Source organism: Quercus lobata, chromosome 3, assembly GCF_001633185.2.
Source record: "Quercus lobata isolate SW786 chromosome 3, ValleyOak3.0 Primary Assembly, whole genome shotgun sequence".
Classification (NCBI taxonomy): Eukaryota; Viridiplantae; Streptophyta; class Magnoliopsida; order Fagales; family Fagaceae; genus Quercus; species Quercus lobata.
The window spans coordinates 20976039-20990863 of record NC_044906.1 but is presented as its reverse complement, the minus strand read 5'-3'; the positions used below and the strand labels follow the sequence as shown (position 1 = coordinate 20990863).

At 29.2% G+C, this 14825-nt stretch overlaps 1 protein-coding gene and 1 pseudogene across 2 annotated transcripts; one reads left to right on the top strand and one right to left on the bottom strand.

Annotated features, from left to right (window-relative positions):
- Window positions 1-3553: 3553 nt before the first annotated feature.
- On the top strand, window positions 3554-6493 carry LOC115979436. 2 transcript variants are annotated; one of them, XM_031101481.1, is made up of 7 exons: window positions 3554-4048; window positions 4380-4457; window positions 4563-4705; window positions 4849-4919; window positions 5298-5393; window positions 6000-6032; window positions 6220-6493. In XM_031101481.1, exons 1-7 carry the CDS (start codon window positions 3560-3562, stop codon window positions 6300-6302), a joined length of 993 nt encoding a protein of 330 aa, XP_030957341.1. In that variant the 5' UTR covers window positions 3554-3559; the 3' UTR covers window positions 6303-6493. The 2 variants fall into 2 exon arrangements, with proteins under 2 accessions (XP_030957341.1, XP_030957340.1); XM_031101480.1 differs by having other exon boundaries at window positions 3555-4048; window positions 6000-6092; window positions 6220-6488.
- Window positions 6494-13214: 6721 nt separating this feature from the next.
- On the bottom strand, window positions 13215-13887 carry LOC115982437 (annotated as a pseudogene).
- Window positions 13888-14825: the final 938 nt, after the last annotated feature.

The window sequence follows — 14825 nt, the reverse complement described above, 5'->3', positions numbered from 1 at the left end:
TTAACATCAAGAAAAGTAGCACTATTAATCACGTTGAATGCAAAACAATCTCAGCTTAGTTAAATTATGCTTTGCTCATAATCTATAAAGCTGCTCTCGAGAAGTGTGATCATTTTATTGAATTAGTTTCTACTAATGATTATTCAAAGACTTGGTTTGTTAGGCCTAATTGGTAGGAGGATTTTTGTTTTTATTTTCAAAACAGTATCAAACAATTTTTTAAAAATTGAACTTGAAACTAGTTTTCAGATAATAATTTTTATATTTTACGTGTTTGGCTCCAACTAATTTTCAAAATACTGAAAACAAAAAAATAAGGGTATGTTTGGTAACTGTTTTTTCCTCTTATTTTTTGTTTCCAAAAATAATTTTCTATTTTTGAAACTAAAAAACTTGTTTGACAACCTAAAATAGACAGAAAACAAAATTTTTTCTCAAAACTCAATTTGTGAAGGAAATTGAAAACATGAAAAAGATAGTTTTCAATTTCTTATTTTTAAAAGTCAATGGAAACACATATTTAATTTAATGAATCTATCTCATTTAATGAGTTAGCATTAGAGTTTAAATCTTAGTAACAACATATTTTAGTATTTTCTATTTTTTTCTTCAAAAAAACTATCTTTTTAATTTCAACTAACCAAACATGTTTTTTATTTCAAAAATACAAGAAATTTTTTTTTCTTTGTATTTCCAAAAACAAGTTTTTGAAAATAGAAAACAAAAACTATTACTAAACATAACCTAATTGTTTGGGAGACCATTTCTATTTTTTAGATTTAAAAAAAAATATTTACAAAAAGTAACATATAGAATCTGTAGATTACTTTGTTTTTTGGTGGATAATGATAAGGGAATAGAGTTCATCATGTACTTTTATTTTATTTTATTTTATTTTAATAATGATAAGTTTAAAATTTGAAGGGTGGAAATTCTTTTTGTAATAAAGATAAGCTCCTTAATTTAAGAGATAAAAGAGTTTGAACAAATATATGAGGCCCACTGTTTTCAAAACAAGTAATACAACTATCTAAATTGAGCGGACTATAAATGCAAGCATTACGTTTTAGCAAAGCAGAAAATTTTAGTAAACAAAGTTGAAGGTTATCTAATTTTCTTTTATTTGATCTTCCCCTTTGTAGATATAATTCGATATCATTATGTAAGACTGTTGTCAATCACCTCTACTAAACCCGTAAAAGTTGAAAGTCAAAGTTTGTGGAGTGAGAAATTTTTATTTTTATTTTTTTGGGGGCATACGGGTATGGCTAATCTCCTCCCCCCATCTTTTTCAAACTTGGGATTAAATCTATTAATAATCACATTTGTATAGAATTGGTAGTAAAATGTTTTAACATCAAGAAAAGTAGCACTATTAATCACGTTGAATGCAAAGCAATCTTAGCTTAGTTTAATACTGCTTTTCTCATAATCTGTACAGCTGCTCTTAAGAAGTGTGATAATTTTATTGAATTGTTTTCTACTAATGATTATTCAAACACTTGGTTTGTTAGGGCTTGATTGGTAGGAGGATTTTTGTTTTTATTTTCAAAACAGTATAAAACGATTTTCAAAAAATTGAACTTGAAACTAGATTTTAGATAATAATTTTTATATTTTACATGTTTGGCTTCAAAACAAAAAAATAATTGTTTGGGAAACCATTTCTATTTTTGAGATTTAATATATATATATATATATATTTACAAAAATTAACGTGTAGAATCTGTAGGTCACTCTTTTTTTGTGGATAATAATAAGGGAATAGAGTTTATTATGTACTCTTTTTATTTTATTTTATTTTATTTTATAATGATAAGTTTTAAATTTGAAGGGTGGGAATTTTTTTTTGTGATAAAAATAAGCTCCTTAATTTAAGAGATAAAAGAGTTTAGAAAAATATGTAAGGTTCACTATTTTCAAAACAAGTAATACAACAATCTGAATTGAGACAGACTATAAACGCAAGCATTACGTTTTACCAAAGCAGAAAATTTTAGTAAACATAATTGAAGGTTATCTAATTTTCTTTTATTTGATCTTCCCATGTAGATACAATTCGATATCACTGTATAAGACTGTTGTCAATCACATCTATTAACCCGTAAAAGTTGAAGTTTTGTGGAGTGAGAAATTATTATTATTTTTGAGATTTAAAAAAAATATATTTTTATAAAAAGTAACGCATAGAATTTGTAGATTACTTTTTTTTTTGTGGAATAATGATAAGGGAATAGAGTTCATCATGTACCTTTTTTTTATAATGATAAGTTTTAAATTTGAAGGGTGAGAATTCTTTTTGTGATAAAGATAAACTCCTTAATTTAAGAGATAAAAGAGTTTGGTCAAATCTGTGGGATCCATTGTTTTTTGAAACTGTGGGATCCATTGTTTTCAAAACAAGTAATAAACGCAAGCATTACGTTTCAACAAAGCAAAAAATTTTAGTAAACATAATTGAAGGTTATCTAATTTTCTTTTATTTGATCTTCCCTTATGTAGATATAATTCAATATTATTGTGTAATACTGTTGTCAATCACCTCTACTAAACCCGTAAAAGTTGAAAGTTGAATTTTTGTGGAGTGAGAACATTTTTTTGGGGGGCATTGGTTTCTTAGTAGATAGAAGAGTTATTATGGTCACCCTCAAGTAAAGTAGTCCATAATCATGGTTAGTTAATAATTTAAATAGAGTTATAAAACATTTTAAGCAAGTCAAATCTTAAAACATACCCACAACCACAATAATGAATTTGGAATTGTAAATATTATTATTGAAATTTGGAACACTTTCAATAAAGCTTGATGTAAGTAGGAATTGAAGGATTGAGAATTTATGGTTATAAGAAGAAATGTGAGAATGAAAGAATAGAGCTTACAAGACATGTAAGTAGGAAATACTGTGATATCTTATTTTTTTGGGAAAATGCACTTCTTATAAAATTTTATTTCTTGGAATTTTCTCTTTACTCTTTATTGATTGTCTCATTGATTCTTTTGATCTTTATTGTCATCATTGTCTTTAATGGTCATGCGAGTCATTATTGGCTTTTTGAATCACTTTCAAAGCTGAATGAAGATGTTTCTCAAAAAAAAAAAAAAAAAAAAAAAGAAAGAAAAAAGTTGAATGCCGATAGAGAAATGCACTTCATTGTATTTTGCTTTTGCTATTTGTTAATCTTTGAACCATTTTAGATGGATGCTTGGTTGTTTATTAGTGAATGCACACCTTACATTTTAGACTTGGATAAATTCATGTTGTTTGTATGTTAATGTTATTATTGTTATTTTCTTCTTAAAAAATTGTTATTATTATCAAATGTTCCCAAGTATGCTTTCCAAATTAAAATTTATTATTATTATTATTATTTAAAGAAAACAAATAGAAAGAGAAAGTTCCAAACTTTTTTTGACCAAAAAAAAAAGAAAGTTCCAAACTTTTTTTTTTTGGGGGTAAACACGTGTCACCATGTGTGACCTAATTCGGACGCAAAAAAAGAAAGAAAAAAAAGTGCCAAACTTCAAGCCGTAACCCCTGCAATTCAGTTACTAACATATATGGATATATATCCCAACGTACACACAGACAGAGGGATAGAGAGGGAGGGGATGGGCAAGGCCTCTCTCTCTCTGAGACTGACCATCCTTCTTTCTCTCTCTCTCTCAGCTTCATCATTTCCATTCTTTCACAAGCCATCTTCGCCTCCAACTTCCACACCCAAAGCCACTCCTTCAGACTTGCTCTCAATCCTTGGACCCAAATCCCAGTCCTCCAAAATCAAACCCCTCGTTGCCCACGAACTCAATTCCTGTCTCAAATTCCTTGTTCCCTTCACTCCTACAATCCCCAAACTACGGTCCAGAAAGTGTTTGACAACTAAAAAAGATTTGGGTTTGGCAAGAATTGGTGCATCAGATCAAAAAAGAGAGGTAGATGAGCTCATTTGGTGGCCCCCAGAGCCGGTTCTCGAGCTTGCTCGCCTTGCTGTTGATTCTGGTGGTGACCCTGCTGCTATTCAACGAGCTCTTGATCCCACCGTGATTGCTGTGAGTTCTTTTTCATGGGTTCTGTTTGTTATTTACACGAATGACCTTGTTTGTAGCTTTGAATTTGACTCTGCTTGGTAATGTGGATATTGTTTTATAAAGTTTTCGGCTTATTCTCAATTGGGTCAGTGTCAAATGTATAAATTTGTGTATGTGTGTATGATGGTAATCTAAGAAACTGGTAAAGGATTTTTTTTTTTTTTTTTTTTTTTTTTTTTTTTTTTTTTTTTTTTTTAAAGTCATTTTCTTTTTGTTCGTCTTGGTTATTGCTAAAATTGAAAGAATCTGTAGAAGATTGATGAGTAAACCTTACTTCCTTTAGATGTAATAGGTTCCTGATGTTGAAGGATCAAAAGAGAACCGATGTGAGTTGACCAGAACACCGTATGGGAGACGCTTCATAAGTGAGGTTTGTATTGCATTAATAATATTTCAATTGCTTTACAGGATCATAGGCACAAAAAATGTCCCCTAATTTTTTATTTAATCTGGAATTTTTTTTGTTAAATGGCAGGAGTTGAATCTGTATCTTGAATTTTTATTTGAAGCGATTGCTGCCCGGGGTCCTACCATTGGGCTGAACATATCCCTAAACCGCTACGATTTCTTTCATGGCCACCTCTTTCTTGCCATAGACACAGGACGACTTGGTATATTGTAAGTTGTCATTGTTCTTACACGCCATTCTTTTACCACTTTAATGCCAAAAATGGTTGAGCTTAAATAAGATGTAATTTTTGTATAAACAAACTTCATAAACGATGATACACCTTATAATATCAGAACTTTATGTTTGTCAGGTTTCATGCCAAAGAATACCCAGCATATGATAAAGAAGTGTTTCCATACAATATGGGTTTTTGTCAAAAAGGTTAGAGTTGCTGGATAACACATTTGATCAATGTTCTTATTAGAGTCTCATTACATGCATCATTTTCAAATCTGCTACTTTATTATATTGGCTCAGTATAAAATGTTAGAATCATTAAATTTTCTCTCTTGCAAAGGGAGGTTTAAAAATACAATTTTAAAACAAAGCTATCATAATTCTTCCGTTGGTACTTTTTATGAACATTTCTTCAAATGTTAAAACAATTACAATCAGTCAAATCAATTTGTACTTTTGTAGACCATGTCACTAGCAAAAGATGAATAATTGCTAACTTTTAATATTTAAACTTTAAAACATAAGACTTTGGAAATTGCCGCCTTTTTGTGAGGTTGTGCTAATATCAGTGTAATCTTTCAGGTTCTAATGTGAAATATGATGACTCAATGAACTTGCGAAATATTCTATGGCTGGCTCCATTGCCAAGCAATTCCACTAAAGCTTGGGTCGCACCAGGTACATTTCCCAACTTAACCAAAGCTGAAAAAAGTTTGTCATGTCTGCATTTGATCAACAAATGCATTTCCAGTCCTTGATAACCACAACTTTTGTAGCTTATAAACATAAAAACTTTATCATGTATTTTTCCAATTGTTTGAAGTACCACCAAGAGGGATCCAAGCCCCAAGAAGCCAAAACTATGCTAGTAAAACAATGTCCAGATTATGAATTTTTCCAATGCTTATTAGCAAGATGTTTATGTGCACAGAAATGTTCATTCTCTGTTACTCTGGTAGTTATGTGCATTTCATAGATTATTTTGGTCCAAAATCATTGAATAGTTGACTTGGTTCTTTATGCTGCACTGCCATATGTAATATTTTTGTTTAAGCCTCATTTTTTAAACGTCCTCACGGATTATATAAATAGGTATCGTTGAGTTTATATGCATACATTTTTTTTATTCCTGGAGGTGGGGGGTCAGGAAGATGTATCCTCAGTTTCTTAGATTTCAAAGGAACCATGATCTCCTTTTCTATGTTCCATGGAACTCAAGTGAATTCAAAGATCATTGCTTTTGTCACCAAGATAGTTAATTTGGCTTTGGTATTGATTTTACAGGTGTCCTGGTGGTGCTGGATGCCCGCCCAGAAGGTATCATATATAGAGATCTCATTCCTGAATATGTAAATTTTGCAAGGACCATATATGAAGGTTTGAGTTTCTGCTCATCTTTTCTATACCACAATGGTTTTGAAAATTTAGACATTTTTACTATATTTGTTGATTATGTTTGGTTTGGAAGGAATAAATGAACGCAAGTTTGGTTGATGTTTGCCAGATGATCTTGGAGATGTTGCAGTTGATGTGAACTACTTGGATGTAGGAGATGCAATTCCAGATTATCAAATTTTCATTTGCTGATGCTCTTCTCAAGGTATATAGCGTTTGGTTTGCCTTGGCATGATTTTATACAAAACCACCAACCGCCTTGTGATCTGCCATGTGTAAAGTGTAAACTTACCCTTTTTTATATATTTATTATTTTCTGTTGATAAAAATCTGTAAACTTACCAATTAAAAGAAATGAAAATAAAATCTCTGAAATTTCTCTCAACATTGGGATGCCTTGTTTTTTCTGTACTTATTGTCTGGGCTTTGGCAATTCATTGTCTGGGCTTTGGCAATTCATGCAAACAAAAGAAACTGTGATTCAAACTATGGCTGTACTAAATCCCCCACCCCCTCTCCAAATTCAGTATTGTGGGAATGGATGGCATAGGTGTCAGAATTGGACATGTATCTCTTCAATTAATTGTCATTTGTCGCTAGAAGTCTAGAACAACATTTCTTTCACTTTTAGTTACTATTTACTTATTTTAAATACTGATTTATGTTATATAACTTCTTTTGGAAGTTATAAAGTTTCTTTTCAACCAATCATAATTTACCCTTGTGTTTTTCCTTTGTCCTTTTTCTTAACACCTCCTTTAGACTTTTAGGTAAGTAATATTTTGATGGGTTGTTATCTATCAAAAATATTTTGATGGGTTGTCTTAAACTGAAGATCACACTCTATTCTCAGCACCCAGCAGTCTCAGCATAACCATCTTCTCAGCCAATGAATCTTTGGTGTGGATACACCATTTTATCACATTTTTGTTTAGAACTCTTTGATGTGCTTGAAATTAAAAGTTATGTAAGAGTAGACCCATGTAAATCTTATTGCTGCGCCTATTCATAACTTGTCACGTTCTTAAGTTCTGGAAGTAGCAAAATTGTTGTTAGCTGACACAAACTTGTCCCCCATCTCCTCTTCATTATCTTCTTAGTTAGATGAAAGGTGAAAAGTGGTATGGTTAACTAACTTATGCAAAAGTTAGATATATATTCTTAGTTTTCCAGTTTATTACATTCAAATACATGTTTCCTTTGACTAATACAACGCAAACATTATTATCATTCTCAATCTCAAGAATAATTTAATTCTCAAGAATAATTGAATTCAATGCAACAATGTGTTTAAATCTTTGAATTTAATTGAGAAACCTCAAGTATAATACTTGAGGTTAAGGAACTATATCCCAACCCAATCAATTATAATGCTTTTAATATATACATAATCTAAGGACCAAGAGTTTTATAGTTCAACTGACATCTTCTGGTGTTTTCGATAAAAATGTCTAGGCCCTCTAGGATTCAAAACTCCTCCTGTCCTGCATTGTTGTTGTTGAATAATTAAGAGAGAAAAATAAAAAGAAATAATCTAAGAAAAAGAAAAAGAAAAAGAAAAAGAAAAAGAAAATAGTTTTCTAATTGACCTATTAGTTAATTGTGTTAGAGTGTATCATCCTGCTTTGATACAAATCCAATTACATTAAACATTAATTGTAAAAATTTTTGTCATATTCATGACGTGTTTGTAGGTTATATCAAATATTGTCACTCTTAATTTGCAATGCTCATTCAAACGCACAATATTTTTAAAACTTCTAAAGTTTTAAAAATGTTATTGTGCATACCCAAAATCAGTATTGTGGGAATGGATGGCATAGACATGTAAGTCTTCAATTGATTGTCATTTGTCACTAGAAGTCTAGAGCAACAATTTATTCACTTCTACTTACTATTTACTTATTTTAAATACTGATTTATGTTTATATATTCAATTTCATATATATATATATATATATTTATATATGACAGCTTTCTTTTTGAAGTTGTAAAGTTTCTTTTCAAACAATCATAATTTACCCTTGTGTTTTTCCTTTGTCCTTTTTCTTAACACCCCCTTTAAACTTTTAGGTAAGTAATATTTGGATGGGTTGTATTAAACTGAAGATCACACTCTATTCTCAGCACCCAGCAGTCTCAGCATAAACCATCTTCTCAGTCAATGTCTTTGGTGTGGATACACCATTTTATCACATTTTTGTTTAGAACTCTTTGATGTGCTTGAAATTATAAGTTACGTAAGGGTAGACCCATGTAAATCTTATTGCTGCGCCTATTCATAACTTGTCACGTCCTTAAGTTCTGGAAGTAGCAAAATTGTTGTTAGCTGACACAAACTTGTCCCCCATGTATTTTCCTTTATGGGCCTTGCACTTCCATCTCCTCTTCATTATATATACATACATATATATATATATATATATATATATATATATATATATATATATATAAAAAGAGTGAATGTGTAAATATATACATACATATATATATATATATATATATATATAAAAAGAGTGAATGTGTAAAAGCTACATTACCTTTTGTTTTTTTGTTTTTTGTTTCTGTTTTTCCGGTAATATTGTTGGGTCAACTTTTTTTATTTTTTTTCAAATTATATATATATATATATTAAGTTGTCACAATATTTTCACATTTGTATTTTCACAATTGTTGAGGCGTTAATTTCTTATAGGTTAAAATAAAATATCATATTGGAACTAACCACAACTAAAAATAAAGATACTGTGAAAAAAAGAAATGTTATATCCACAACATTTCTCACAACACTTTCATAATAAATTATCTGTGGTAAATTGTTATTGGTTTTAATTTAAACTTACCAATGAAATTATTTTTTTGCCCATCAATAATAACTAGTAACAAGTTATTGCTTATAATTTGTTGTGAAAATGTTAAGATATCTTGTTATCATCACAATATTTTCAAAATTGTTGGGCTGTCAATTATTTACAAGTTTAAAACTAAAATATAACAAAATTATAAAGATATTATGAAAATTTTGTGTCATTTTGTTGTGTTTTTAGAAATCTTTTGTTGGTTTAGTTAGCTTTGTTGAGCTAAAATTCACTGTTTCACATATAATTTTCTTGGGTTGACTTTTGTATTTTTTTTCTTTGCACACCAAAAACACATAGTTTTACACAAAAACAAAAACAAAAATTTAGGATAAAAACACTTTCCATCCTTAATGTTTGGGATAGTTTACAATTTCTCCTTAAACTTTAAAATTAAGGAATTTTTCCTTTAATATTTTGGAAAATAGCAAATATGTCATATTGTTATTCTCTTAGTTAAACCCTAACGAAAGATTATGATTCTTGAAATATTTTTTTGTGTAATGTTTAAAATACTCTCACTAAATTTTAACATCCCAAAAATTTTCTTCATGTATTTTGAGTTTTAGATGGTAGTAATTCTTGAAAAGTTAAAATATGACATAAGGTGTTTTCAGGGGCAGCTCCAAGACAAACCTAGGGAAATGAACCCCCTGACTTGGTCCTAAAAAAAAAATTTATATATAATTTTTTTTTGACGCCACAATAAAAATCTAAACACCCTAATTTTAATTTTTTTGTTAAACCCAATTGAAATAAGTTTGAACATGATCCTTAGTTTTTCTCTATGTTTAATTTGAATTTATGTTTTCTTAGTTTTTCTCTATGTCTTATCAAGTATTTTGATAAGTGCTTTACACATTTCCAAGTCCAAGAAATCTTTTATTGTTTACTCTAATTCCAAGAGAGTGACAGCGTGCATATTTTAAAAAACCATACACTTCAAAAGCAAAATTTTATTACTGAAACATTATTTTTCTTAGTTTCACACTTACTCCCAGGCCCCAGCCCTACTCCTAAGTGTGTTACTATTCTTATTTATTTAATAATTTTTATTCAATTGATATAACTTATAAATATAAATTATATAATAAGTTATTATTAATTAGATAAAACTGTATAATTAGTTATTTAATTCTATTTGTTTACGCATCCAATGATTGTTGTCTTAACGATCTTTTGAATGTTAATATTTTTTAAGATTATTGTACAATATAGTTGTGTTGTATATAATGTGAAAGTTATATATACAGAAATTTTTATTTATTTTTTATTTTTTACTTACGCCTCCCCCGCCAATAAATTCATGACTCCGCCATTATTGACCCCCCTAAATAAAAATCCTGGAGCCGCCATTGGGTGTTTTATTTGTTATCTAAAGAACATTGATTTTCTAAGTTTAAATTTTCGAAACTTATAATTTATCTAATGGAAAATTAGATGACACATGTCTTTTGTTATTTTTTAATATCTTTTTTATTTTCTTAGCAAAACTCAGTTGTTTATTGTTGGAATATGATGATATTCATTATCATTCTTAGAAGTTTTTAGTAAGTGAATATATTGCTTTTAGCAAATAGGTACTAAAAAAATATTATAGTAAAATGTATTTTGATATGTTAAATAGCTATCCTAACTTTGTGGTTTGATCAAAATTCTTAAACAAATATGATTAATTTTTATGAAATCATTATCAAAATTCTTAAAATTAATGTCTCTTTTGATTAATGTAAATCTCTATGTACTTTAAAAATCAAATGATTTATACATTTGTTTTGTGATACAAATAAAATCTAGAATTGACCTTAATTATTACTCTTATTCCATGACAAGCACGTGCCTTACACGTGCTGCCCTAACTAGTCTTTTTATAAAAGGTGAAAGGTGAAAAGTGGTATGGTTAACTATCGTATGCAAAAGTAAGATATATTTTCTTAATTTTCCAATTTATTACATTCAGATACATGTTTCCTTTGACTAATACAACACAAACATTATTATCATTCTCAATCTCAAGAATAATTGAATTCAGTGCAACAATGTGTTTATATCTTTGAATTTAATTGGAAAACCTCGAGGTTAAGGAACTATATCCCAACACAATCAATTATAATGCTTTTAATATATACATAATTAAAGGGTCAAGAGTTTTGTAGTTCAACTGACATCTTCTGATATTTTTGATAAAAAGGTCTAAGCCCTCTAGGATTCAAAACTCCTTCTCCTCCATTGTTGATGTTGAATTATTAAGAAAGAGAAAACAAGAAATAATCTAAGAAAAATAAAAAGAAAATAGTTTTTTAATTGACTTATTTATTAATTGTGTTAAAGTGTATCACCTTATTTTGACATAAATCTATTTACGGTAAACATTAATTGTAAAAATTCTTGTTGTATTTGTGTTGTGTTTGCCGGTCATGTCAAGCATTGTCATTCCTAATTTACAATGCTTATTCAAATGCACAATATTTGTAAACTTTAGAAGTTTTAAAAATGTTATTATACATATATATATATATATATATATGTATGTATATGTATATATATTGATAATAAAAAATCTTTATTATATGCTAGTCTCATTACATGCGCTTTGCGCATGCGATGAGGCTTTTTTTTTTTTTTTTCCTAGAAACTGGTGAGTTGTGATAAAGTCAAAAAAAAAAGAAAAGAAAAAGGAACGTGGTGTTGAGGGGAATATAAAGTGGATTGAGAAGTTTTTGTTTTGAAGACATGAATTAGTAGGAGAGTGTCCTATTTTGTAGGCATTTTATGTGGAGTTAGAGATATATTTTCATTAGGTTGTCCTCAAGTGTTGTCCTTATTAAACCACGGGTCTAGGAGTATTTTTGAACCATATAAAAGTCCAGACCAAGGAGGGGAATCCTCTTATAGATAAACTAGACTCATCACACGCGATTTGCGAGTGCAATAATACTCTTTCTTATTTATTTGTTTTTTTTAGTTTAATGTTATAATGCTTAAATGTGATAAGTATATAAATAATGGTGTGTATTTATTTTTTTTTAAAGAAGGAGGTAAGGTAACGTGGAATAATATTTTTAAAAAATGAAATAGAGGACCGTAAGAAGTTGAAACCCAATGAGACATTTGAAATTATTGATTAGGATAAGAATTGTGATAAGTAAAAAAATTTGAGATTTGAACAAAAGAAAGATGATCTACATTAGTGTGGAATACTCTGGATAGATGGAGATTTGTAATAATTTTTTAGAATTTGGATAACAAAAATTTTGGAATGTTTTAAAGAATTAAAAAAAAAATTATAAAAATTTCGGGATAAGAATGAGTAGTTTTTACATGAGGTAGTGAGTTTTTTTTTGGGAAGAAGTAATTTTGTATTTTTTTTATAAAGATAATTAAAGTATTTGAATTCAAATAGATAATAAATATATATAGGAATTAGAAATTTAAATATAAATAGGTGGTGAGGATAACTATTTATTTTTTATTTTATTTTATTTTTTGTAATTGAGATAGTATTCCTGTTTTAACAATTTTTTTTTTTACTTTTTTGTAGGGAAAAAAATTAATCTAAAGGGTATGTTATGTCAGAATTTGCATGAAAATATTTTGGTACACTAAAAATTAAAAACGAAACAAAAAAATCCTCTTATTAATAGCATAGAATTGTAGATAAATAAATAAGAAAGCAATGTTTCAAAAAAAAAAAATTTATTTTTATCGGACTATTTATAAAAGAGATGGCCGTTCTCAAACTTTGCATTATCCACTTCACTGCACGCTGCACCATTCCCTACAACATGGGCCCTACATTGAAATTTATGCACAAAACGATACTTCCATTTTATTAGAAGTGAAAAGAGCAGCAAAATGATATTAATTGTTTTTACCTTTTTCACAAGTAATAATGGGAGTATTTATTTTTGATAATCGAATTTACAATTCAGCCAATGTGATTTTGTGTTATCAAAATTAAATTCACATACTTTTAATTATTACATATGATCAAAATTTTAGACTCACAAATTAGTCTCATAAAGATTTTAAGGAAAATACATTTTTCTCACATGTAGTTTGTCCGAAAAACACTTTGCCTACTCGTAGTTTAAAAATTGATATTTTACCCACTTAAGGTAAGTTTTGTTTGTCTCTAATTACCCATCTCAGTTAAAAACAGAAATAAATTTGTATTTTTGTTACTTTTTTATATTTCTCTCATCTCAAAACATAAAAAATTAAAAAATCAAGAGAAAAGAAAATCTAAAAGTTAGTTTTTGTAAAAATTTAAACCCAAATTGTCGTAGGAAAGGTCAAGGATGGGCTGGACGTCTTCTATGGAAGTGACTACGGTGAGCTTGAGTAGAAGAGGGACCTCGTGACGATTAGCTATAGCATCAACAAGTGTAGGAATCTGCATGCAATGTGTCATGCTTAAATCAACAATGTGAATGGCTGTGTACCCTTCAAAAACATCTAGAATTGCTGCATTGGCTGCTGTGAATCCAAACCGATGCCAAGGAGTAAGTCCACACAGCTAGCAAGCTCAATAATTGAGAATTGTATACGTCCATAGCAAGATTGCTTTGAGCATTTGCCATAGCTGCTAGCATTTTGCAACTTCCACTGTTGGCTGCGCGTGCAATAAGAGCTCGGAGAAACCCGCAAGTAAGTCATTGATTTGAGTCGCCGTCTGGGAGTGCAATGTTGTTTAAGACCCATAGGATTTGTTGGGCTAGAGTGGCATCAATTGCGTTGGCACAATGGACCAGTAGTTGCTCCACGCAATTGGCATCACCAAAACTTGCCAAGGACTTTGAGGTAGGAAAAACAGGCCACGGCCGAGTCCTATGAGTTTGATTTTTATTCATGGTGGGATTGGAAAATGAAGTCATTTGGTGAAAGGGTTGTGGAGGAGCCTCAGTAAATTGCACCATTGAATACAAGAATATAATAGAAAAGAGCAGAAAGAATAAAAGAAAGACCAAAAAAAAAAAAAAAATTGGAATACAAAAATCAGAAATGATTGTTTTGGTTGAATGTTTTTAATTTTTACAAAATTTAGCTTTTAGATCTTTTTTTTCTTTTGATTTTTGATTTTTTTTTTTTATGTTTTAAGAGAAGAGAGACATAAAAGGGTAATAAAAATACAAATTTACCCATATTTTTTAACAAATGTAGATAACTGGAGACAAAAAGTGTTTACCTCAAGTAAATAAGGTGTCAATTTTTAAACTACAGGTAAATAAAGTATTTTTTAGGCAAACCCGAGGTAGGTAAAGTGTAATTTCTCCAAGATTTTAATAGCTACACTTTTTACCAATTTAATTTGGATTAAATTGTGATGGAACTAAAACACATGTCGGTAGTTTGTGATTTCTATTTATAAGACATAATTAATTTGTTTTAATAATTATTTAAGTTTTAAATATGGACCTGCTATATTAAGATGAAAGTGTCGTTAGAAATTTTAAAATTGGTTATTTGTTAGATGATATATTTATTTACTTATTTTTAACTTAAGAAGTCAATTTCAATTATTACGAAATATGTTGTTAGCTTTAATCTGTCTAACAAATATTATTACGAAATACCAAGTCTTATTAAGAAGTCAATTTCAATTAAACTCATAAGACTTGATATTTCGTAACAATTGATTCCCCTCTTCAATTGGGTTAGAAGAAATTGCAACTCGATAAAAGAAGCTTGTGTTGAGCTAGTATTGAGTAGCACAGAAATATGAGTTTTCAAGGGAGAAAAGATATGATATGAATGCAAGCAAGATAAACCTCATACCAAACATCAAAGAAGCATGTTAAGCAGTCAAATACAACAACTCTAGATGTGAAGTATTCCTAGATCCAAAACACTAAAC

Excerpts from the sequence above, each read along its gene's own strand:
- LOC115979436 (XM_031101480.1), top strand. The coding sequence starts at position 3,560 with ATGGATATATATCCCAACGTACACACAGACAGAGGGATAGAGAGGGAG. Across the intron at positions 4,458-4,562 it reads GGAGACGCTTCATAAGTGAG|GAGTTGAATCTGTATCTTGA; the intron begins GTTTGTATTGCA and ends GTTAAATGGCAG. Across the intron at positions 4,706-4,848 it reads ACAGGACGACTTGGTATATT|GTTTCATGCCAAAGAATACC; the intron begins GTAAGTTGTCAT and ends TATGTTTGTCAG.